Source organism: Mirounga leonina, unplaced genomic scaffold, assembly GCF_011800145.1.
Source record: "Mirounga leonina isolate KUSES-001 unplaced genomic scaffold, KU_Mleo_1.0 Mir_176, whole genome shotgun sequence".
Classification (NCBI taxonomy): domain Eukaryota; kingdom Metazoa; phylum Chordata; class Mammalia; order Carnivora; family Phocidae; genus Mirounga; species Mirounga leonina.
In genome coordinates, this window is record NW_023270454.1 from 59,524,989 (window position 1) to 59,552,828 (window position 27,840).

Sequence of the window (27,840 nt, forward strand, 5' to 3'; positions counted from 1 at the left end):
TCTTCCTAGAAACATCACCAAAGGCAAGCGAAGCAAGGGCAAAAATGAACTATTGGGACTTCATCAAGATAAAAAGCTTTTGCACAGCAAAAGAAACAGTCAACAAAACCAAAAGCCAACCGACAGAATGGGAGAAGATATTTGCAAATGACTTATCAGATAAAGGGCTAGTATCCAAAATCTGTACAGAACTTATCAAACTCAACACCCAAAGAACAAATGATCCAATCAAGAAATGGGCAGGAGACATGAACATTTTTCCAAAGAAGACATCCAAATGGCCAACAGACACATGAAAACGTGCTCAACATCACTCGGCATCAGGGAAATCCAAATCAAAACCTCAATGAGATACCACCTCACGCCAGTCAGAATGGCTAAAATTAACAAGTCAGGAAACAACAGATGTTGGCGGGGATGCAGAGAAAGGGGAACCCTCCTACACTGTTGGTAGGAATGCAAGCTGGTGCAGCCACTCTGGAAAACAGTATGGAGGTTCCTCAAAAAGTTGAAAATAGAGCTACCATATAACCCAGCAACTGCACTACTGGGTATTTACCCCAAAGATACAAATGTAGGGATCTGAAGGGATACATGCACCCTGATGTTTATAGCAGCAATGTCCACAACAGCCAAACTGTGGAAAGAGCCAAGATGTCCATTGACAGATGAATGGATAAAGAAGATGTGGTATATATATATACAATGGAATATTATGCAGCCATCAGAAGGAGTGAGATCTTGCCATTTGCAACGACGTGAATGGAACTGGAGGGTGTTATGCTGAGTGAAATAAGTCAATTAGAAAAAGACATGTATCATATGACCTCACTTATATGAGGAATTCTGAATCTCAGGAAACAAACTGAGGGTTGCTGGAGTGGTGGGGGGTGGGAGGGATGGGGTGGCTGGGTGATAGACATTGGGGAGGGTATGTGCTATGGTGAGCACTGTGAATTGTGCAGGACTGTTGAATCGCAGATCTGTACCTCTGAAACAAATAATACAATATATATTAAGAAAAAAAAAAGAAGATAGCAGGAGGGGAAGAATGAAGGTGGGAAATCGGAGGGATAAACCATGAGAGACAATGGACTCTGAAAAACAAACTGAGGGTTCTAGAGGGGAGGGGAGTGGGGGGATGGGTTAGCCTGGTGAAAGGTATTAAAGAGGGCACGTTCTGCATGAAGCACTGGGTGTTATATGCAAACAATGAATCACGGAACACTACATCAAAAACTAATGATGTAATGTATGGTGATTAACATAACAATAAAAAATTATTTTAAAAAATTAAATCTAATCAAGGACCATAGCTGACCTAACTGGACAGCTTTTTATACAGAAAAGATTCTCAGGAGCTTAATCTACCATAAGTGTAATGTAAGTCAGCAGAAATGGTTGCTGAAACAGCTATTTAAAACTGAGGCTGCATGAAGAATAAAGTATATAAATCAAAAAATCAAACATTAAAGAACTATGCACTGGTCCTACCACATCTGGAACATCATAATTAGTCTGAGGCATTACATTTTACCCACACCACCCATATATCACAGAACATCCAGAGAAAACAAATCATGTTCCTGTGAAACACAAATGTGTGGCCAGGAGAATACATAAAGGCAAGAAGCATCTTGCCTTTGTATTAATAATGCTCACTCTGTATTTTATTACATGAATGGTATCCCTGAGAATCCAACAGTGTACAACACCTAACATATAGTAGGGGGCTCAATAATCACCTGATGAAAAAAGAATGTGAAAGATTAGATTATCAGAGAGCAGTAATTATCAATCCTGGATGCACATTAGAATCTTGAGGGATTGGGATATTAATACCAATGCCATTCTCACATTATTTTCAAAGCTTCCTGGGTGAGCATAAAATGCAACAAGCATAAAGAATAAAATTTTTCAAGTGTTCCAGGCAGTATTAGTGTTAAGTAGAAAAATAAAAGCACTTTCAAAAACAAAACATGCTGACTCAAATCATTTATTCATGAAATATTTACTGACCCCCTAGCACAAACTGGACTAAGATGAGTGTGGCAAAGCATCTGCCTTCAAGAGTGTCAAGTTTAACAGACACAGCAATGAGATTCTAGTACTCATTATGCTCAGACAAAGCTATCAGAGCTCAATTTAATACAAAAAGCAGCAGCATGAGAAGTTATAAAACTGGTTGAGTCCAGGCTCTGCCAATAGGCAAACTGAATGATTTGGGGCAAGTATTTTATTAACATTGTGAACCTATTACTGATCTAAAAAAAAAAAAAAAAAAAGGAATGAATAACAGAATCTCTAAGGTTATCAAATGTTTCTTTCATTAGGAGGGAGTCAGCAATTGGCATTCTTTATAATCCAAATGTACAATTCAAATTAGTTTTTTAAAAGAACTAGACGGAAATACCTCTGGACAAACACTTAGAAATATTTAGACAGATGATCTTACCATAACAGAATACCAACCTTGCAAATATACCTTAAAAAGCTTGAAAATATAAATCCAGCTGTTTTTAAGTACTTAAGCAAAGTGAATTTTCTTCCCAATATGGATTTTTTTTTAAGATTTTATTTATTTGAGAGAGAGAAAGAGAGCACACGTGCATGAGCAGGGGGCAGGCCAGAGGGAGAGGGAGAGAATCTCAAGCAGATTCTGCACTGAGCACAGAGCCCCATACCGGGGCTGGATACTACAACCCTGAGATAATGACCTGAGCCAAAATCACGAGTCCAACACTTAACTGACTGAGCCACCCAGGCACCCCTACTCTGGATTATTTTCTATTCAAATAATAGTAAATGTCTTTTTAATGCAAGCCTAAGACTTTTGTCCTACAAAAGAAGGAAGACTACTACCACAAAGTGATAAAATGAACATCTAAGAACACCCACAGCATAAAATTGGCTTCTGTAAACTTTCTGAAAAGTTAAGTAAGTCTTAAAATGTAATACTCTCCCCACTGGTAAATGATCTAGTAAATAAGGTTTTTAAGAATTAAAATAAAGAACTGTAAAAGATTTCATAAAACTTACACGAGAACGGGATGAGGTCATTATCCTCAAATAATTAGATTTAACTTATAGTGTCAGTACAGAATTAAAGGGAAGCAAATTCCAATTCTAAATAAGGAGGAATTGTTTTAAAAACTGGGGCTATTCAATTAATAGGATAGATTGGTTTTAAATCCTACACTCCACATTACTGGATGCTTTTAAACTAGGGTTAGATGATACTCTATCAGGAATGGCATTAAAAGAGTTTATGTACTAAGTGAGAAGCTGTACTAGACTACTAATAAAGTTCAGTGAATTCTGAAGATTCTTTTGGCTCTCTAAATTTCTCTCTTTTAGTGTACAGAAACTTTAAATGAGTATTTCTCCAAGAGCCATTCACATCATCTGTATCAGAATCACTTAGTGGTGCTTTTAAAATGTATATTCCTCTGTCTCAAAACTCCTACCCCTTCCCCCAGACACAGAATAGAGATCTTAAGAGGTCCAAAAATCTGCAATTTTACCAACAACTTGAACACATTAAAATCATTTAGGTTATACTAGACAGAACGCCAATTAGCTTTAGATATGTCCCACAAAGATGCCAAGAAGGAGAACAGAAACAATTTTACTAAGTCTTATATGGTGTTTTTTATTGCTACCTGGTATTCCCCATTGCTAGGTAAAAGATGACACTCAAAATGACAAGAGATTTAATTTTTAAGCTCCTGTCCCAAACCACTAGCTAAATACTAAATGATTTTATAAGAACCTATACTCATCCTTTTAAGAAACTAAATATAGTATGGAGTTATGTCATATAAATGACAAATTTTATATTTTATTCACCAAAGTCAAAGAAAGCTGTGATTCTGGAGAACACATAGACAATTCTTAGATAGTTAATAGACATTCAAGGAAAAAAAGAGCCTTTCTTAAAGGAAATTGAAATAAGTTTAAGTGCCTGAGAAAGTATCAGACCTGACTAAAAGAAAACAATCCAAAGAAATTTAGTAAGCAAATTAAATCTAAGAAATGTATCATCTACAAGAATATATATTTGGAAAAAGCAGATTTAGAAGTAACTACTTTTGAGGGTAAGAATAACTGGCACTATCATATATTACCAATGGGAATGTGATTTGGAGGGTAACTTAATAACATTTTTCAAAATTGCAAATGCATACATGCCCGTGATTCTACTTCCAGGAATTCATCTTAGAGACAGATATACTTTTACATGTGCAAATAACAAATATAAAAAGGTCATTCACTATAGCATTTTGCTAGCTGAAAAAAATTAGAAAACAATCTAAATTTCCCTCAACCTACAAGTGGTTAAATTATGATACCTTTATACAAGGACATACCATACAGTGAGACACAAATAATAATGAGAAAATTCTTTACATACTCGACATGGAAATATTTCCAAGATACATTATTAAATGAAAAAAGCAAGATGCAGAAAAGTATGAGCTGTATTACCTATTCATACAAAATACAAAAAGAAAGAAAAAAGAGAATATGCATTTACTTCTATCAATATAAACTATCTTTGGAAAGAAAAACAACAAACTAGTAACAATGAATGCCACTGAACAAAAATGGGTGCCTGGGGACTAGGATGGGAGGGAAATTTTTCACTGAAAATCCTTCTGAATCCTTTGAATTGTGAATCAAGTAATGTATTTTCTATACAAAGAAAATAAGCTTAATGTTAGAAAATAAATCTTTTCCTTTTTACAATTTATTAAAGCCAAACAAAAATAGCATCTTATATACACATGGAACTGAAAAATTACCTGTAAGAGAAATTCCTAAGAAATGGGTATAAAATATATAAATAACAAAAAATCAATTTAAAAAACAGAAAATATCACCACCTGAAAACAAAATTATTACCCATATGAGGATCTCAAGCTTACACATGCAATTGTTATAAAAAATTAATGGCAAGCAAAGAAGAACCAAATAACAGTAGTATTTAAAGTATTTCAATACTTTAAAGTTTAAATTAAAGGGGTAAATTAAAGTTTTGCAACACTCAGGGCTTTATGAAAACTATACAAATGAGCCCCCAAATTGTTTACTGACATAATGTCTGAAAAACAATTCAAATATAATTACATAATTCTGTAATACCTCCCACCAAAGAAAGAAGTAAATTACAAATTCACATTATTTATCTTGTGTTCTAGTTACTTCCTACTCATTTGACAAATTAAAAGGATCCAGATCATAACCAAAGGTATGAAAAAGGTAGCAAAAAAACCAAATGGGCATTTAAGATTTTTCTTATTTTAAGGATTAAATATAAGCTTTTAGACTTGAGAAGTTCAAGGAAACATCTTTTTCCAAAAGAAAGGGAAAAAATTTAAGTATTGTGCAAACAAAAGTGTACATTCAAGGTATAATACATCTAACTGGCTAATTTAAAATATTAATTCTTCTCCTCATAAGATAGAAGTCATATTATGCCAAGTATGATCACAAGTTACCATGAAATGAAAAGCTCAATGAAACAATGAATGTGGTTTTTTACCTTAAATAAAGGATCATGTATGCAAAATCTGATTTTATACTGATATAAAATATATTTACTTAGGGAAAGACGCCAGGAGGTACGGAAATCCCACTTACCAACAAGTATACTGCTGATATAAACTGGCTGTATAAAGTGACTCAGCAATGCTCCCTGTACACCAAGCACTTCCCATCTTGTCAATTTGTCACTTGAGGACATACTGCTTACTCTATTAACAACATCTGCAGGACAGTAGACAGTCAGATAAATTTTGCCTTCAACAGCCACATGGAGACTCAGTTCTTCATTGGCTTCAAATGCAGATATAGAATGTGGATTAAGACGCCTAGAAAAAGGAAAGGTTTTTTCCTTTAAAAAACAAAGTATACACAATGGAGTATTACTCAGCTGTAAAAAAGAACAAAATCTTGCCATTTGCAATGACATGCATGGAGCTAGAGAGTATTCTGGTAAGTGAAAGTCAGTCAGAGAAAGACAAATACCATATGATTTCACTCATATGTAGAATTTAAGAAACAAATGAGCAAAGGAATAAAAGAGAGAGAAAGGCAAACCAAGAAACAGACTCTTAACTACAGAGAATGCACTGATGGTTACCAGAGGGGAGGTGGGCAGGGGGATGGGTGAACTAGGTAATGGGATTAAGGAGTGCGCTTGTTGTGATGAGCACCGGGTGTTGTATGGAAGTGTTAAATCACTATACTGTACACCTGAAACTAGTATTACCCTGTATGTTAACTGGAATTTAAATAAAAAATCTAAAAAATAAAAAACAAAGTTAACTAGATTCTAGAGGGGAGGGGGTGGGAGGATGGGTTAGCCTGGTGATGGGTATTAAAGAGGGCATGTATTGAATGGAACACTGGGTGTTATACACAAACAATGAATCATGGAACACTACATCAAAAACTAATGATGTAATGTATGGTGATTAACATAATAAAAAAAGAAAAAACAAAGTTGACAAAATAAAATCTATATGTACTTAAGAATTGTTTTCAAACCTAACTTGCCAGTGTACATTTAATTCTAGTAACAGAAACAGATGCGAAACTAAAGCAAGGTAGGAATGGAGTGACTTGGTTCCACAAGATTAATACCAAAGAGAAATTAACCATATGTAGACCTTATGACAAAGATAAATTCTTTTTACTGCCTTTATGTCCCTTAAAATCAACTGGAAACCTAATTTCTGTTCCTACCACAGTTATTTTCTCTGTATGAAAATTTTTAAAAACTACAAAGAGAATGAAGAAAAAAAAAACCCTGACAATTTGTATTCAAGATTCTTCTCCAATAAAATGTTAAAAAATTAAATGTAAAATCATTTGTCCTGAATTTCTCCAGGAACCCTCCTTGTCCTTGTTTTCAAATGTGTAACTGGAAGAATTTATAACAAAGTATTAACCATGGTTATCTCTAGATAGTCAGACTTGCTTTCTCCTCTGTGCTTGTCTGTACTGTTTCAATTTCATGCTGATGCTACCCATTCATCAAGATAATGAAGTTTTGGCTACAAATTGACTAGAAAAACAAACTGCATTTTTCTTAGCGCCTGTATTAGTATTTGAGAGTGCATAAATCCATGCTTTCCTAACATTTATGAAGCCTTAAAACTCGAAAGAAAAAAATTTTCAACAGCATAGAAAGAAAGTGGTAGAGTACATGGAAATATTTAAGTAGTAGTAGTGTATCAGATCGAGTGGAGGGGAGGAGTGGAGAAGTAGAAATAGATCAGATTGAGTAGTAATAGATCAGATCTGATTGAGTGGCCCTCTAGCAGGCCACAAATAACACCTCAAGCCAGAGGGAGAATACGAACAGATATGAATTTACTTGTTCTATTGTTGTAGGGATTCAGAATATATGATACAGCCATCCTGACTGATTTTAAAAACAACTTCCATGATACTTACAATTGTGACTTAATTTGAGCTGACCCTTTAGGCAACTGGTTCATATAGAGATAAATGTTGATAATCTGTTTGAGAGTGAGTAGATTAGAAGCTGGTTCTGTACAAAATATTGATTTTTCCATCATAGCAGGATTTTTGCTGTAGAAGAGTAGAAGCTGTCTATAAAAGTACCTAAAATAAAAGGGTTATAACTTTATCAAGTAATAAAATTTTAAAGTAATTTATCTTAAGTGTCATATTCCTATTCATATGTGTTGTGAGCAATGTCCCTCCCCATGTGGAAAGTTTTGATATTGATAAGAACTCCGAAAATAACTTTAACCTTATTTAATGAAGCATTAAATCCTGTAAGAAGTCCTCAACTGGAGCCCAGTCTGACATGTGATCTGCCTAAAAGTGCCATTCCTGGACTACCATTCCACTCATTTCACATTTGAGTCCTCAATTGTCATATCCTGCAAAAGACCCATTTCTCTACTGATCCCTCTCTTTGTTCTCAGACAGTTCTGCTTTCAGTCTCCTACCTGAAGTGTCAAAATTCTGCCTTGCTTCTACTTTCAGACAAACAACAACTGTGGTTCCTGCTCCTTAGTGGTTTTAAAGACAAAAACACAGAAGTACAAGAACAATACAATGAAGACCATAAGTTATACTGAGATATGAAACAAATCTCCTGAAAAACTAATACTAATCACATCAGGGGACAAATACTATTTTGCTTATTAAATAAAAAACATGATTTTAGCCCTTTCATCAGAGATAGTAAGAAATAGTAAGAAAATTCAGCACAAGCATATAACAGGGCCAAGCATGGGAAGAAATAAATATAGAAGAGGTAATTTTAAAGAGGTCAAATAACTTAATAAGCACCAATGAGGATTAGAGGGACAACGACTTGCATTACCTTCATGGATTTCTCAAAAACTTTCCTTTCCTTTTAAGATTATATGATTCTTTCCTTATAGAGACATGTACTAAAGTTTTTCAGGCAAAATAATGTCTAAATTTGTTTTAAAATACTCTACCAAAGAAAATACCATCAACAAAAAGTGAGGATGCACAGGTTAAATAAGAACAGCAGAATGCTGATAACTAGATACGCTGATAACTGGATATGCTCATTGGATACTGGTATCAGAATGTTGATTACCTGAATGATAGAATTCATTATCCTATTCTAACTTGTGTTTGAAAATTTCCATAAAAAAGTTTTATAAAAAGTAAGCTCAATGGCTTAACAGAACCATAATCTGGTGGATCCTAGAGAAGAAAACAAATTTCTCACTTTTCATATGAAGGAACTTCTAAGGAGTAACATTCCTGGCTTTTCTCTCCTACCTGCTATTTACTCCTTTTGTAAGGAGCAGAGTGACTACTGAAGAATTTGGGAAAAGAAACTAGGTATGCTCACCTCAGCCCTTTTCTCTCTCCTTAAGATCTGCCAGCCTGTACGAACTTATAGTTATAAAACAAACAAGTCAGGAGGATGAGAAGTATAACAAAGGGAACAGAATCAGTAATACTGTGATAACATCATATGGTAACAGATGGTGACTATATTTACCATGGCGGTGAGTGTAGTGAGTGTTGAACATTAACATGTATAACACTATATATCAACTATACTTTAATTAAAAAAAAAAGAATACCATATCTACATTCTGCTATACAGTAAACTTTGCATAGACCTCATAAATGGAAACTTACTGGTTTCTGGCAATGTCTTTGGATAAATATGACTAATTTGGGGGGAGGTGAATATTACTAAGCCTACTTGGTCCAGATATAAAGCTATATATTCCAATTACTTTGATCAGTAATAAAGATGGTATAATAAAAAAAAGTTGTAGAACTCTTAAAACTGAGTTCATAAGGTCTCGATAATAGAAGCCACTAAAATCCACAGATTATAGACACTGCAGTTACCGTAAGGTTTTCAAAAATGACATGGAAAGACTGTCATATCCATGGCTCAATGATCAGTAAAATTCCATTTGTGAATAAAGATACTGATAGGTGGTTACTTTGGGCTGAAAGCATTAATATTTGGTGGCATTAAATATACATGTTACCTTACCTAAGGAGAGACCTTCTTGCTGTAACAACAGCATGAGTGTCATGTAACACTCTTCCATTTGGCTTAATGCACTGGCTGTAATTGTATTCACCTGTGCCTATAGCTACAACTTCATGCTGTCCAGCTGAAAGGAAAAGGTTAACAGTAGCAGGTTATTTTGACCTCCTTCTTCCCTATGTTCAACCTCTACCTTGCCATTTTAAAATTACTTATATTGACCAAAAAGATGGAAAAATTCCACAGTTCCAAATAAGAGTTCTAGGAAACAATTTTTTTTTAAATGTTTCTGATGATATCTTTTTTTTTTATTTTATTTTATTGAGAGAGACAGAGAGCATGAGAGAGAGGAGGGTCAGAGAGAGAAGCAGACCCCCTGCCGAGCAGGGAGCCCGATGCGGGACTCGATCCCGGGACTCCAGGATCATGACCTGAGCCGAAGGCAGTCGCTTAACCAACTGAGCCACCCAGGCGCCCCCTTATTCTTTTTCTAATAGTTTTGCTCCATTTACTTTTTGCTGTACCCCATTTGAGATTTCCTTATACAATTCTTTTTTCCTTTCACATCCTATGAGGCCTTTCTATAGTGTACCCACTAAGCTCATTGCTCTTTTTTCTCTAGAATATTCTCCTGTTTTTTCTTTTACTTCCATGTTGATGATTTCAGAAAATCTCTAATTTTAGACTTTCAAACAAAGTTCCAGGTGCTAAAGTAGATGCTAGGAATAAAATGTTGAGCAAGACATGCCCTCATGAAGCTTCTAATAAGAGACAGAAAAAGACTAAACAAACCACAAACTTTGATACATGCTTTAAAGGAAAAAAATATGGGGCCAATGTAAGAATAATGGGGGGAAGGTTACCTCATGCAAACTAGCTGCAGAATCTCTCTTTATGAAATTGAAATTTAAGTTTCAGTATGAAGAGTGAGCAGTATGAAGAGTGAGCAGCACGAGTGAGGTAAAGGGTATTGCAGTCAAAAGAAAGAGCTTGTGCAGACCCTGGGCAAAGAGAGACCAGTATAGCTGCTCCAGGAAAGAGTGAAGGGAATGGCATAAGATGAGTTTAGAAAATGAAGCATCATAAACCATGCTAAGGAGTTTGTGGATTTTACCCAAGAGCTATGATGAAGCTACTGAGGGTAAGGGAGTGAAAAACCACACTGGGTTACATTTTAAGATCACTCCTTTATGTGGAGAATGGTGTAAGTCCAAGAAGCTGAAGACATAATGATTTAAGACTCGAGTAATGAAGGGTGGTTGGAAAAGAATAATCAGATCTGAGAGTCTGGAGACATAATAAACCTTAGAGATAAATTGTAGGGTATTAGGGAAAGGACTTAGCCTTTTCGTCTGTCTGAGCAACTGGGGAAATGCCATTTACTGAGATGGAGAAAGCTGGAGGAGGAATAAAATTAGATGGAAAAAACAAAAAGTTCCATTATCACAAATGTAGCTGCTCTAGTAAGGAGGGGATGGTGATGGTAAAAGTATATAGTGTCAGTGTAAGCTCTGGAATGGTGATGTAAAGTTCTGAGTTATAAATAGAAACTCAGTTTCTATTTCAACTCTGTAACTCGACCTGCCATGTTTCAGGGAGATGCTAGTTTGATAATGCAGGAAAAAGAGGGGATAACCAAAAGAAGGAATGCATCAAGATGTGAGAGGGAATGGAACCAAAATTTAAGTGAAGTGATTAGCTATAAGAGGAAAGATCCTTCTTCCACTCACAGTAGAGAAGATGAGCACAAATTACATAGATATGGTGGTAGAGAACAGAAGAAAGTTTTGATTTGACAGCTTCTTACGACACAATTAAAAATTATGAGGCATGGCCATTAGCTGAAAGCAAGGATGGAAAAGAGAATGTAGGATATCTGAGGACAAAGGAAAGTATGTAATGGACATTTCAGGGAATATGATCAACCCTACTGTAGACACAGGCTGGCTGGGCAGTGAGGAATACCCATTTGAGGTTTCTAATACATTTTAAGTATGTATTGATTGTGTGAATTACTCCAGGAATAATGTACTTGATTTTACTCCGTCTTTCCCCACCCCACATTCACAACTGTATTTTGAAACCAGATTTATTACTCTCATCCATGCTATTCACACAACTTCACATCAGCTTCCACATTCCAGTGTATATGGAAACACCGTTCTCTATGTGAACTTGAAATGTTATGTTTTATTCATCTCATTTCATCTATCATTTGTTGTCACTTTCATCTTATCACATCAATTTCTAAAGAAATTTTTCTTTCCCTATTCTCAACTCTAACATAAGCAGCTCCATCACAGTCACCTAAGTTATGATTCCCTAATTCAGGCCCAATCCTCATAGTATTTAAAAAAAAAAAAAAAAAGTTGGCAATTATTGCTTAAACATCAACTTACTTTAATCATTACAAATGTAATTTAAGCTTTTCCTAAATGCCAAGTACTGTGCCAAGTATTTTAATTGTATTATCACATCTAATCCTAGTAACTCCATGAAGTAGAGATTATTTCTATTTTTAAGAAGTTAGAAGAAAACTGAAGCAGAGAGATGTTAAGTATATAACATGCCCAAAGTCATGTAAGTGGCAGAGCTAAGTCTTGTTCTGTTCCCAACAATTAACAGTACTGTATCAATCCCTAACCAAAAGTCTTTCACCACTTACTATCTATCTCATTAAATCCAACTTCTGACTGGATTTTAAATGACTCCATAATCTGGTAACATCTTATCAACGTAAGTATATTCTGTATTACCCCTGTATATATATACTTCTCTGCACTAGTAATAAATTTCTCATTGTTCCATAAAGTTTTCTCATTGCTGCTTTCTTCCTTTATGTCTTTCTCTCTCCAAAAATGTCCTTTCCTCTATTTATCCAAGTCTTATTAACACTTAAAGTTTAGTACCCAAAGATTTTCACTCTATCAGTTCTCTACTATCTGTGAATTCTCATGCATTTTTGGATTACAGAAAATAATTTTATATATAGGTATCTGTATATAGATAGATATATAAACACATAGTTTTACATATAAACATATCTACAGACATATAGATTTTATATATAAATATCCATATCTACATATATCTTCTCTCCCCACCTAAATTATAAAAACTCCTTAAGAATAGGAACCAAATCTTAAATTTGTTTTATATCATCTCTCTTACTCGGAAATGAATATAAAATCCAAATACTTTTAATTAATGATCAACCTAGAACACTAAAGGGTAAATAAAAGATAAAATGTAGTTGGAATCATATCATAATACGCACAAGAAAAAAAGTTTCATGATTTTTCATATTGTAATCCTTTCTTACTTAAAAGAGAAAATATGTTCATTTTTATCTAGACCTTCTCAATGTTTGTTACAATGAAAATTAGATTTCAGGTTGGTAGTAGTTCCAACAGAGTTGTTGTTTAAAATGTTAGGCATTTTACCATTCTGCAGTTCTCCATTAGTTTCTGGTTAGTATACTTTAACTTTGAGAGCCTTTGTATTTAATGATCCATACCCACTAGAAAAGGCCACTTCAAATCAATCAATGCAACACCACTGTAAAAAGGGTCAAAGATAGTTAAAATACTACTATATATAGCTCAAATGATTAGGATATTTAATAGTTGTTCTACAAACCAACACATCCCAAATATTTGGACTTACCTCTTTCAATTATAAAAGCAGCCAAGGAATTGCTACATTTCAGATATTCTGAATGACTGGAAATTAGTTGATTAAATGTTTCTTTAACAATCTGTGAAATCTTTGCATACTGAATATGTCTTCCTTCTGGAAAAAAAATGAAATGGAATATGAATCTGAAGAACATGGTGCTTTCTCCCAGAGGCCTCTATTATTCCTATTATATAACATTACAATTGAGTGAGTTTGTAATTTATAGATATGGGAGAGCAAATAATAATTTATGTCATGATTGATATTTTAAAGCATTCAATCTAAAAAAAGACTATATTATTGAGCTGCTTTTTTTTTAAAGATTTTATTTATTTATTTGACAGAGAGAGAGAAACAGCCAGAGAGGGAACACAAGCAGGGGGAGTGGGAGAAGGAGAAGCAGGTTTCCCGCAGACCAGGGAGCCCGATGCGGGGCTCGATCCCAGGACCCTGGGACCATGACCTGAACCAAAGGCAGACGCTTAACGACTGAGCCACCCAGGCGCCCCTATATTATTGAGCTTTATGGAAAACTCCTTGTAAAAAAATTTCTTAATACTACATATTAGAATTATTGATCTACATTTAATGAAATATTCAAAAGTCATACAAGACACTAGTCATTTCTTTGAATAGGATTATCCCATATTGCCAACCAACATCTCACTGAATGCCAGTAGTCTTCCTTCAACACTGTGACAATTAAAATAAACTCCTTAGGGGCGCCTGGGTGGCTCAGTCGTTAAGTGTCTGCCTTCGGCTCAGGTCATGATCCCAGGGTCCTGGGATCGAGCCCCGCATCGGGCTCCCTGCTCAGCGGGAAGCCTGCTTCTCTCTCTCCCACTTACCCTGCTGTGTTCTCTCTCTGGCTGTCTCTGTCAAATAAATAAATAAAATCTTTAAAAAATAAAATAAAATAAACTCCTTAGTATTTGCCCCACTGAGAACTACTGCAAAGCACTTAGACCCTTGATATAGTCCATGTTCCCACTAAAAAAAGTCCTAAACTTTGAAAGGAGATAAAGATAGTTTTAGGTAACTAGGATCACTAGAGAACAGTTTATAACCAAGAATATACATCAAAAGTCACCCATGGTTCTTCTCTTTCTCTTTTTTTAAAAAACATGACAGAGCTTAAAATTAAGATTCTTGGTAAGGCCCTGGCCATTTGTTGCTTTGTGTATCCCTAATGAAGAACCATTGTTCTAGAGAATGAGAGGTCACAGAATCACCTAATATAGTGTTTCTCAAAGTTTAATTGTAAGCCACCGAGAGTTCCTGATGTTTCATGATGGTTGCTAAGTAGTCTATCAAGGGGTTCGCAGTCCATTTCATATTTTGAGGAAAAAAAGCAATGAAACAACTTTGCTGTCATCCATTATATATTAAATGAATAACTATAATTTTCACAAATCATTTTTACCTACTTAATTATCATTACATTAAAAAAAGCACACAAATGATAAAAGTATGATGTTAGCAATCTAAGCTAACATTCTGCTAATGGGACATAACCCATTTCAGTTAGGCCACTTACATGCTTTAGTTTATATTTGTTAAACTTTAATTTTTCTGTTACTATTGTAATGCTCTCTTCTTAGCAAAAACAAATTCACATGATCAAGAATAATGTGAACAATCACAAAATTCATCACAAAATGAAGCTCTGAGAGAAAAAAGAATGAATAGCTATATTCTTCTATCTTATCACAAAGCATATAATGTGGAGGTGCCAATTATTACTATAATTGCATATTAGCATATATTTCACTAAAGTTGGTACAACAAAACCATCAATGTGTGGTGTATAAATTAGTCTTTGTTCCTTACGTAGTAAAAATACGAGAAGTACTCAGCAACTTGGCTCTGCATATCACCAAAAACTCATGATACAGAAGAAGCAGTATCCATTTAATGATATTTAACTTTTTTTTAAAGATTTTATTTGAGAGGGGGAGAGAGAGCACAAGAGAGCACAAGATGGGGGAAAGTTGGAGGGGGAAGCAGACCCCCCGCTGAGTGGGAAGCCTGATGCAGGGATCTATCCTGGGATCCGGGACCATGACCTGAGCTGGGATGGCAGAAGCTTAACTGAATGAGCCACCCAGGCACCCCAAATTTAACTTTTTTTTCACTGAAACAGCAGTATAAAAATATACATTCAGAAGTTCCCTCACCAAATGCAGGCAATGTTACCAGTTTCTAATAGAAATTTTGAGAATCTATAAATATATATAACTTCAAAAAACAAAAACTGGTTCATGCTAAAATGCACCTTTTGCATTTACTTGGTCTTGGACATCACTCAAGGGTAGACATTAGTATTACCTCATCCTTCTTAATGAGTCCATAGAATGAATGTACTATAATTTGTTTGATCATGTCATATATAATTAGCAAGTACTGTGTTATGATATAGAGTAGAAAAACACACTGAGATTAGTATAGAGCAAGAATTGTGTATGGGGTGGGGCACCTGGGTGGCTCAGTTGTTAAGCGTCTGCCTTCGGCTCAGGTCATGAGCCCCGCTTCGGGCTCCCCGCTCAGCTTCTCCCTCTCCCACTCCCCCTGCTTGTGCTCCCTCTCTCGCTGTGTCTCTGTCAAATAAATAAAATAAATAAAATAAAATGAAGTAAAATAAAATAAAATGAAATGAAAAGAATTGTGTATGGGGCAAAAAAAATATTCTGCTACACACTTAAAGGTTGCACCTAAATATCATAAAGAACATCTGGGACTTAACAACATACTAGTATACCTCTTGATCTTAATTCAATGTTGAAGAAATAATATTGTGAGTATAACCAAGTCTCAGTTACTAAATGTATCTCTTATTACCAATGCATGTAAAAAAAAAAAAAGCAAGTGTAATACCATTTTCCTTATACATACACCCTGGCTATTAAGGAAATAAAATGTTCTCCCAAATTACTGAAAATGAAGGATAAGATAAAAATATGACATAATGCCATTTAACACCATTTCTTTGATTTCGAGTAGCTAATTTCAAGTGATCTTCAGTATAATGGGTAACCTGAACCTATCTTCAGAGCCAAAATATCACTTTTTAAAAATTTTTATTTATTTGTTTAATTTGGGGGGGGGGGCAGGAAGTACAAAGGGAGAGAGAGAATCTTAAGCAGGCTCCATGCTCAGCATGCAGCCCAATGCGGGGCTCCATCTCACAACCTGGAGATCATGACCCGAGCCAAAATTAAGAGTCAAAACCTGAATGGACTAAGCCACCCAAGCACCCCAAAATAATTGCTATTTTTAATGAAATGTGGCCCAGTTAGAAATAGAACAAAGCAGACAGGCTGTGAAATAGTGATACACTCTATAACTGGCCCAACAGGATGTTTTGGAAATTATTATGGGTCTCAAATCTTTTTTCTTCAAAGGCAACAACATCCAACTCCTGTGTTTACCCATAAGCTTGAAGGATGAGGTTTGCTCTCCGTTTTCTGACAACTTGACTCCTGTCTGAGCCTACTAAACTTGACTCTAATCATGTATTTCTTTAAACATACTGTTAACCACATCTTCTTTCTTCTTCACAGACTGATGTGTTTTCTCAGATATCAGAAATTTCCCATATTGTTGGTCATTGACCAAGATTCTGTCCTACTATTCATTGAAATTGCCCACAGAGGCTGAAAAGACAGACTAGAGCCCTCTCCCATATTCAGGGATGATTATTGCTGGATTCATCCCTCACTTCCCTTCTTTTCATCAATTCTTATGACTGTTAGATCAAATTACTATATTAAACTTTGGTAAATTTTGCCATTTGAATAGGCCTATTTTCCCTGGTTTGGGCCTTTTACTCCAAACAAGGTCACAAATGTGCACAGTTTTTCTCTGTTTTAGAAAGATAATGTAAATTAAAAAAAAAAAAAAATGGACAAACCAAGTCTGAATAGGCAAAGTTGGTTTTTAAACCCTAATCTCCAGACCTAGAAGAGAAAGAAAAGCTCATTTTCCTTTTATTTCTGTAAGTATTCTAAACTTTGAAGTCTGAAGTGTTAACTACTATGTAAGCCACATAGAAATAAGTTCCTGACTTTCAGAGGCTTCATAATCCGATAGGAAAAGTATACAAATACCACCACACAATGTCGAATATGACAAAGTGTTATAATAAAAGGTTACTATTTAGGAAGCATCTACTGGCACTGATTTAAGTATTTTACATCTATGAATTCATTTAATCCTCATAATTATGCTATGAAATAATTATTGTTATGGCCATTTTATAGATGAAAATTTAAGGTACATGCAGAAGTAGCTGATTGTAGACCATACAATTAGTAACTGCAATTGTAGTTGTAGTTTTCTTGAGCTTGAGTGACAAATAACTGCCATTAAAAGTAAATAGATTTAAAATAAATGTCCCAACCATTAAGCACCAGAAAGCCATCGGTTTTCATTAATGACAAGCCTACCAAAGCAAAGCATTCTCAAAAGAGCAGCTATATGAAACTGATGAACCACCTCCTTTCTAGAAAAAAAGCCATTTCTTCAATCTTTCCTCTCCCTTCCTTATTTCTCTTTTTTAGCACAGTACAGAAGGAAATTCTCCTCCTTGTAGAAGTGTGACAGGTTTGAATAAAATACTAATGTAGATATTCATACCTAAGCATATTTTAATTATATGTGAATTATAATTTTTTATTGGGTTACTCTTCTAAAAAAGAACATCATAAAGGACTTTCCTACCATAATGTACTTTTGAGACATATACTGGTTCAGGTGAAACAACAGGTTCTGCAGGGATAGGAGGAGGACCTGTAAAAAAACAAAACAAAACAAAAGCAACATAAATAAACATGAAACTTCAATGTTCAAAGAACAAGTATTTTACTATTCTATAATCAATAGCAATCTTAGAATGATTATTTTTTCTGTATAGTTCTGCCAACTCCAGGCCATCAAAAATCCATTAGCTCAGCCTTGATAAATGTCTTTTCTATACTGAAATTATACACAGTTATGGACTTCCTGACCTTATGCTGCTATATAGTTTTTGTTGTCATAGACGCCACATTCCAAAAAGCATTTAGAATGAAACCTTGTTTTAAATGCTCATGAACAATTTTCTATTTACAGTAATAATATGCAAAATACTTAAAATTAATATCCTATCAAAATTTAATAAGTAAAAGTTATCGTTTTTTCCTAGGGGGATACTACATTCAGTTTTCAAAGTTTTTAGTCTCATTCTTTGCAATGGCTTTCCAATTTAGATCCCGGGTTAGGGTATCCAGGAAAAACAAAAAAAGAACATGACATTAAACCAAAAAAAAACAAAACAAAAAAGAACAGAAAAGTTTAAATGCAGAGTTTCCAAGAGCAAAGGTTCAACTAAATTAGTATCTTTCAAGAATCATTCATAAGAACAAAGGAAGCAAAAAATACTGCTATTCCGGACTTAATTCTGAGTAAGACAAAATACTGACTGAATATGTCAGAATTAGCAAGGAAAGACTGGCAATGTCATCTTGTGGCTCATGTTAGTTAAGCAAAGGCTAACTATAGTTAGATATATACACTCTGGACTTTAAATAAGCAGAACTTTAAAAACTCAGAGAAAGATGGATTTTTTCCATTTGCTCAAGAGAGTTGGGCTCAGGTAGAATGAAAACCAAAAATATTAAATCCTGTTCATCAAGCACAAATAGTTTCAATAAAGAAAATATGACTGCACATGCTGGCCTGCATTTTAAAGCACCATGCACAAATAGGCAAAATAATCTTGAAAAAGAACAAAGTTGAAGGACTCACACTTCCTATTTCAAAACTTAATACAAAGTGACAATAAATCAAAACAGTATGGTAATAGCATAAAAACAGATACCTAGACCAATGGGATAGAGAACCCAGAAATAAATTCTCACATATTTTCTCAAATGATTCTTGACAAGGGGGCCAGTATCATTCATTCAAAGGGTGAAAGGGCAGTCTTTTCAATAAATGATGCTGGAAAAACTAGATATCCACATGCAAAAGATTGAAGATGGACCCCTACCTAACCCCATATACAAAAATTAACTCAATATGCATCAAACACCCAAACATAACGGTGAAAACCATGAAACACTTAGAAGAAAACAGGAGAAAAGCTTGATGACGACACCGGATTTGGCAATAACTGCCTGGATAGGACACTAAAAGTACAGGCAACAAAGAAAAAATTGCAACTTCATCAATATTAAATACTTTTGTGAATCAAAAACCACTACTGAGTAAAAATGCAAATCACAAAAAGGGAGAAAATATTGGCACATCACGTATTTAATAAGGGATTGATATCCAGAATACACAGTAGCCTTTCCCTTATCTGAGGGGATTAGTTCCACCACAGATAATACCAAATCCTATATATGATGTTTTTTCCTATACATATGTCCAGCTGATAAAGTTTAATTTAGAAATTAGGCACAATAAGAGATTAACAATTATAGAACAACATGTATAATGTAATAAAAATTATATGAACATAGTCTCTCTCTCTCTCAAAATATATGATTGTACTGTACTCACCCTTCTTGTAATGATGTGAGATTTTAAAGTGTGATGAGATGAAGTGAAGTGAATGGCATAGGCACTGTGACAGTGTTAGGCTACTATTAACCTTCTGATATGTCAGAAGGAGGATCATCTGCTTCCAGACCACAGCTGACCACAGGTAACTGAAGCCGTGGAAAGTGAAGCCGTGAATAAGGAAGGAATTACTATAGAGAGGACTCCTAAAACTCAACAAAAAAAACCCCAATAACCCCTCTCAAAAATGGGGAAATGAATTATCACATTTCTCTGAAGATACACAAATGGCACATGAGAAAATGCTCACCATTACTAATCATTAGGAAAATGCAAGTCAAAGCCACAATGAGATGCCACATCATACCCAGCAGAATGGCTACTATCAAAAAAAAGGAAAAAATAACAAGTGTTGGTGAGGATGTGGAAAAACTGGAACCCTTGTGCACTGTAAGTAAGAATGTAAAATGGTGTAGCCATTATGGAAAACAATATGGCAGTTCTTAAAAAAATATTAAATATAAAATTACCAAATGATCCAGCAATTCCACTTCTGGGTATGAAACCCAAAGAATTGAAACCAGAATGTCATAGCTATCTGTACACCCACATTAATAGCGGCATTATTCACAATAGCCAAAAGTTGAAGCAATCCAAGTATCCATCAATGGATGAATGGATAAAAAAAAATGTGGTATATACATAAAATAGAATATTATTCAATCTTAAAAAGGAAGGAAATTCTGGCACATGCTGCAATGTAGATAAACTTTAAGGACATTATAAGTGAAAAAAGCCAGCCATAAAAAGACAAATACTGTATGATTCCACTTTGCAGACACTTAACAACTGAGCCACTCAGGTGCCCCTAGAACCAGATTCTTAAATCACTGTGTCAAAAAGTGTTAGATTTTCTGGGTGCCTGGCTAGCTCAGTCAGTAGAGCATGCAACTCAATCTCAGGTCATTGAGTTCATGCCCCATCCCATGTTGGGCATGGAGCTTACTTCAAATAAAAATTAAAAAAAAAAAAGTTTTTTTTTAAAGTGTTAAGATTTTCAAAACTTAACGAAGTATCATTAATAACACTATCCTTGAAAAAATTAGAGCCAGAAGTATAATTAAAAAAATAAGATTATACTTTAAGAACATCATGTAAAAATATGAAAAGATATACATGGAAAATAATTTTGATGAGTTCAAAATTCTGAAAAAATTAAAAATAAGTTTTTTAAGTTTTATGTTATAAATCAGTAGATCAGAGATATAAAGCTCACAGCAAAGAAAAGGAATACTCAGCTCTTATCTTCCATATCCCTTCACAAGAAAAATAAATCTTTAAACTCAGCTGTTTAGGACATTTTAAAGAATGTAAAGAAAAAGGTGATCTAATTGAATTATTAAATTAAATTATTACTAGGCTCTGTAAGAAAAAATACATTATTAAAAAAACCTTTAATCATAATTAAGGTACTATTGGCACTCTTTGAGAAAACAATGGTGAATATAAAAAGGGGCATCAGTGGAGATGGGGAAGTGCTACCTTAATTTTCACAGAGAAGGCAGAAGATAGATATTTAGAAACTAAAAACTGTAGCCCATCAGGCAAAACATTTGCTAGCCCTAGTTAAGCATTTTAAAGACCCTTAGGGAAAAAGTATTTATCATTAGAAGCCAATCATAAACATCCTTTTCTGACAATTAAATTAGATGCTTGGGAAATTGTGTAGACATGTTTTAATGTAATTTCAACAAAGCATTTTAGTTTCTTGAGGGTAGAGGACAGATCTTACTTGATTTTTGATTCCCAATACCTACCACAGTCCTTGGATCACAGCGCATCCTGAAAATATAGATATCCTGATTCTAGCATTCTACAGTTGGAAGGAACCTGGGAAAATATTGCTGGGGATATACCTAGGTGGGTTAATAGCTGATAAAATAATCACATATAAAGAATTTCCATTAATATACTGAAGGAATGCCTTAAGAATATTATTTGTCACCGGTTCTGCATTTCACATTAATTTGTTAAAGACTCTGGAAAGGCAAAGGCATATCTATAAAAGAAATAAGTCACTCATCACACTAAGCTCCAGGTGAGTAGGATTTGTTCACCCAGAGGATAAATGAGTGTGAGACTGAATAAATGAATGATGAACAAATATGAATATTGGTAAAGATAGCAAAATTATCAAGTGATAAAATCAAAACTCAAAATTATCAAAATTGAATTCGTATCAGAAAGATAAATTTCTAGGTTAAAATCAGTACAGACCCTCCAAATATTTAAAAGAAAAAACAAAGAAAACATTATCCACAGGACAAAAGGAAAAAAAAAACCATAACATGACACTTACCATTCATAATAAAGGCAAATGTTAAATTTTTTATTGAAGTATTTTTTATGTCAAAAAAATCTATATTTTAAATGTTATTATGTTATGTTAGTCGCCATACATCATTAGTTTTTGATGTAGTGATCCACGATTCATTGTTTACATATAACAACCAATTTTATGCACAATAGAAAATTATTAAAAGCAAAACAGGATAAAGATATTAAACAACCTCAAAAGGTAACTAAAAGTAGCACTGTGAGAATTAAAAAAAAATTCAAGACCAAAAACATATATAACATATATAAAATATGCAAGATTAAAAAGAAATAACTTTATACTGATTTTAAAAATTTCTTATACTCTCTAACAAAATGAAATCACTGCATCATTGCTTTTATAGGTCAAATAACATGTAAGAATCAACGTATTTCAATAAAATAAAGATAATGACATTTATATTGCCAGCATGTATAAGATAAAATCATACCTAGCCCTGAAAAATTAATCTGAAAAACAGTGAACAGAAAATAACATAAAAATGAACAAAATACTTCCCTAAGTACTTAATACAAAATATGACAAACTATTTGAAAACAATAAAAAAAACTACACATCAAAACTCACATGTACCAAAGTAAATCATTTTTCATTACTAAATGGTTTTAATTAAACAACAAAAATAAAAGGCCATGAAATAAGAGTTAAACTTAAAGAACAAAATGAGCTTAAGTATTACGAAAGAAAAAATGAATAGACTAAAAACAAAAAAAGCAATAGTACAATAAAAGTGATGATTTGAGTTTAAAAAGAATGAATTTATCATCGCTGCTTAAATCAAATTTGTTTTTTTAAAGTTAACTTATTTACGGATAAACCTAAATGTAATCTACCATTAAGTGACCACTGACAAAAACTGCTTATTATGCTAACACGTATATAAAATGGTAACATATTCCTCAAACTGATTAATATTTAATAAAAGTTACTTATCATTTTATTACTAATTATTCACCAAGCACTGGTTGAGAGCTTTGCATGCATTATTTATTTAATCCTAAGAACAGCCACAGGAGGTAGTTACTATCAGAGTCACCATTTTTTATTACTTATTATTTTTTTAATGTCCCCATGTTTTAAATGATGAAACAGGTTTAGAAAGCAAATAACTTGCCTATCCAGGGTCAATATTTCAACCTGAGCAATCTAATTCTGGAGTTTAATTAACCTAATTTGCTATGTTGCTTTAGGCCATTATTTTCTCAAGTAGCTTTATCATTACTGAATTTAATATAGATAGGCAAACTTAACAAAAATTGCATTTAAAAACTCTAAGCATTAAATGCACAGTATTAAGAGCATAGTAAGAATCCAATAAATTACAGAGAAAATCAAGTTTCTAGATGTGAAGCTATTGAGAATCTGATAAATTATGAGACAATTCAGTCAACATGTTTATAGCTTATGGTGCTGAAACTACAAGAGCATTTTTTTCTTTTATATAAAACTTTTTAAATTTTTTTATTCTTTTCTTTGCTATTTTTATTTTAAATTCCAGTACAATTAATATACAGTATTATATAACTTCAGGTGTACCATATAGTGTTCAACAATTCCATACATTACTCAGTACTCATCACCATAAATGTACTTTTAATCCCCTATATGAGAGCATTTTAACTAATATTAACATGTCAGCAATCAGATAGCAATGGAAGGAAATAAATTCTGCTACTTCTATCTTGCAGTTGCCACGTTAACTCTTCATTAACAAATCCTTCAGGTGATTCCTTCTGGAAAAAGATACATTTTAAAAATACTTTATAATCAAGAGTATTTACCTGCTGTTTCTAAAATTCTTGGTTCAGGTTCATCCAATTGTAGAAGCTCATCGAGAGCTAATTTCGCTGCATTGGATCTAGACTCCTTTTTATTTTGTCCCAGTCCAGTCTTATATTGAATACCATCCACCACAGCACAAAAAGCAAAATATGGTCCCATAACATTACCTTGAAAAAGAAGTCAGAAGGAATGCTGCAATAATTCACAGTATGATCTTGCAAGTGACATTTGATAGAGAAAAATATCCCAGTACAAAAATTGTGGAAAACCATCTTGGCCTATCAGTTTTGTGTTTTGTTTTTTAGAGCCAATGCAGGTTAAAAGTAACTCTGGGTGAGCCCCTGAACCAGTTCTGAGAAACCGGTCAAGCAGCCAGGTTAGCTCCAGATTCAGCATGAACAGTAGGGACAGCTTTAGAGTACAGATCATACATGGAGCAACAGTGTCTTGTATAATGAAGCCTGGCAATAGTAAGCATCCAAATACCTACTGAATGACCAATGAGAGGTAAAATGTGGAGCCTCTGGTAATAGCTCTCTCTTTTTGAAATTCAATACCAATAAAGTTGAATTTCTCCCACCTTCTGAGTGCTCTGATACTCTTATATAAGTTCCAGAATAAAAGGGATCCCTTTGCAGAAATCTTGTGAACCTATCAGGGAGTTATGGTTAGCAATTCACACCACCACAGCCTTAAGGACAAGTGGAGGGGAGGAAAACTGAAACATAATAAAGAAGATATGCTAAAGAATTAAACTCAATGTCCAGCCACCCAAAATTCCTAGAAGGATTACCTTTACATAATTACTTTTACCTAGTTTTCATTTTTGCCTAATGAAAAATGAAATGGAATCATCTAAATTTATAGGGCAAAGATTTTTCCAGTTTTACTATTTGGTAATTTAGACTTTAGAAGGCCTTTAGTTAACTTAAGATTCTACCCTGGTTATGGATGTCTAGGTACAATGTCACTCCACATAAGCCTCGTCATCATCATCATTATTTTCTCACATATTACACTAACTTCTGTGTTTTTAAAGATGTACATCGAGGTTTTACAAGCAATTCCTGACTGCATCTGAGTAAACTGCTTTCCTCTCACTATCTATGACTTCAGTTTCCCAAGTTCCTTCCTTATGATCACCTAGGTTCCAATCCAAATTTACAAAACCTGAGAATATTTTGTATTTTTAACTGATGGCCCAGATGATTCTTATGTGCGAGATATCGTCCATCAAATTTATTAAGAACTCTGTATCAGAGTGCTGAGCTTTTAAAGCTTCATCCTATCATACTTCAGATTCTCGAACTTTAGTATGTATTTAAGTCACCTATAGAGTTGTTAAAATACTGATAACTCTGGTCTCATCACTAAACCTACTGATTCAGATTATTCAACTAGTACTATGCACACAAAGTGAATACCATTACTAATCAATGGATTGTGTTTTTGAGTAGCTTTTGCTCAGATCAATAAAGATCTGCCCTTACACATTTTTTTTTTCTTTCTGTGACCAACAGTTTACATTTTTCAGAACAGTCTGAAAAGAATGGAGGGAAAACTACTGACACAAAAATTAAGTCCACAGTATTGATTATGAAGTAATCCAACCTATAGTGATTGGACCTAGAAAAACTCTACCTTATATATTAAGATTCTATCTTTATCATCTGTTTACTGTTATTTCCTCCAAAAGAACAGACTGGAAATTTGACTTCACTATGACAATCTTAGCTAAAATCTCAAAAGCTTTAAATTCTTTTACAAGGATGCCTTGAGACCCATATTGGCAAAAGTTAGCAATGGTAAAACTTAAAAACCCAAACTACTTGATAATGTCTTTGTATACACACACACACATATTTGTGCACATATATTTTTAAGGACTGTGTTTCTTTGCCTCTTATACTTTTACCCTCTCCATGTCTATTAAAAGCACTTATTATCTCATCCCTCCACTTTCCTAAAGTTCTCTCTAATCACTGGTCATGAGGTAAGGAGATTAGAGGCAGCTTTTTGCATTTTATTTGATCTGTACTATTGTAGCCTTCTACAGGTTGGGGGTGGTTTAAGAGAGAATGGAAAAATAGTCACAGACAATTCTGCAGATGGAGTATCAATCATGTAAGTGCTATTTTCACCTCTGAACCTTGAATTTCAGAAGCTAAATTAGACCATAATTTTGTTAGGTATCATCATCACATTAGATAATCGTAGTCCAAATATTCAACAACTCTTCAAAAGCATGTTTAGTCTACAAGTACTTACACCTGAAAATAATCCACGAGGCTGATGGGATTTCAACTAGCCATACACAAAAAATTAAAATTTGACTGTAAAAATTTTGTACATGTAAGTTATTTGCAGAAAAATATGAATCTAAAAATTTCTGAAGTATACTTGTCGAAACATACCAGTAGTTACCTAACCCCAAATTCTGTAAATATAGAAAATAATCGAATTTAGTACTATTTATATGCTCTGCTTTTAACAGGAAAATATCTTCTAGTACTGTAATAACCAGACACAACTTTGCACTTGCCTGTTGTTACAGTTTCCTTAAGGTCAAGGTGAACCCGCTGCATTTGTGAAAACTGGTGCAAAGCTGACACAGGATTTATCTCTCCACGTTTGTATTTCATTATGAATTCCTTAGGTATTTTTTTTGGAGGAAGGACAGGATTTGAAATAGATGAAAGACCTTTGGAAAGCAATGGTTCTGGAAAATTACCTAAAAATATATGGTTATAGTTGTCAGTTCTGTAAAATTAAAAAAAAAAAAAAAGCTAAAGTACTAAATTCTCCTCTAAAATGGAAGATTGTCCCTGATACGTCTAGTTATATGTGTTCTTCATTACAAGTAATTTTCTACTAAAAAATTTTGGCACACATGACGAGTGTAACCTGTTGATGCATATACCTTTTTGGAGTACTAGAACCATTTTTGCAAAGAAATGCTATCATTGTCCTAATATGAAGTGATATCAAGAATCACAGAATTTTAATGATGTCAAGGTCTTCAGAGGCTCTCAAAGCCTTTTTTTTTTTTTTTAACACATTACGTCACTAAGGCCTGGACTAAAGATGCAGACCTGGGACAAAGATCAGTTTCTGTTTTCTATTCACTATTTTATCTTACTTTTCACACTGAATTCAACTGAATTTAAGTGTTTGTCCCTGCTTCATACTTATGCTAAGCGATATGTGGAGTAGAAACCAGGGTAAGTCCAGTCCCTTCCCTGAAAGGACCAACACAACCTTCACAACCAAGGCTTGAAGCGGTTGAACAGTTAGTAAAGAATGAGCAGCGAGGAAAAGGATTTCCACGGGCCTCTTACAGTGTTCAGAGTCAAATCGGAATTCCAAACGAGACACAGCCACTCGTAAATGTATATATATCTAGGCAACATTTAAACTGGAGGCTCAACAGTACTTGTTGGCCATCCTTGAATCTTCAAGAACGAAGGCATTATTGCAAATGAAAAAGAAGTCATACCCGTCACTTGCGTCACCTTGGAAGCCATATTCGACAGGCTGTAACTTTCTGAAGAGTATCTTGCGGGTGCAGTTACCGTCTGGGTTGATGGCTGAACTGGCAAGTTCTTTTTCAGCATTTGAGCAAAGCTAGGGACCCGGGAACTCTGAAACCAGGCATTGTTGCCAGACATTTTCTCACCTACAAATCGTAAGAGAATTGGCAGAAAACAAAAAAGTACTAGATAAAAATACTTACTCCGAAATTAAAAATATACAAATCTCCATAAATGGCTTAAACACACTCCCGCGACATACAGCTAAATCTCTTAACTGATGTCTGACTTTGCGACTAGAGTTTTAACAGGCTCGTCCCTCCTCTATCCCTTCCAAAGCACTGCTACACAAGGGTAAAGGGTCAGAGCGG

At 34.2% G+C, this 27,840-nt stretch overlaps 1 protein-coding gene across 1 annotated transcript in view; it reads right to left on the reverse strand.

The window, feature by feature from the left end:
- ADAD1 (adenosine deaminase domain containing 1) overlaps positions 1-27,609 on the reverse strand; it is a 49,966-nt gene extending 22,357 nt beyond the window's left edge. The window contains exons 1-8 of the mRNA XM_035023132.1: positions 27,436-27,609; positions 26,482-26,670; positions 23,939-24,106; positions 17,936-18,004; positions 13,205-13,330; positions 9,542-9,665; positions 7,465-7,635; positions 5,644-5,873 (exon numbers count right to left, since the gene is read on the reverse strand). Coding sequence (XP_034879023.1) covers positions 5,644-5,873; positions 7,465-7,635; positions 9,542-9,665; positions 13,205-13,330; positions 17,936-18,004; positions 23,939-24,106; positions 26,482-26,670; positions 27,436-27,607 — 1,249 coding nt within the window. The 5' untranslated portion in view covers positions 27,608-27,609. The remainder of the gene's footprint in view (positions 1-5,643; positions 5,874-7,464; positions 7,636-9,541; positions 9,666-13,204; positions 13,331-17,935; positions 18,005-23,938; positions 24,107-26,481; positions 26,671-27,435) is intronic.
- Positions 27,610-27,840: the final 231 nt, after the last annotated feature.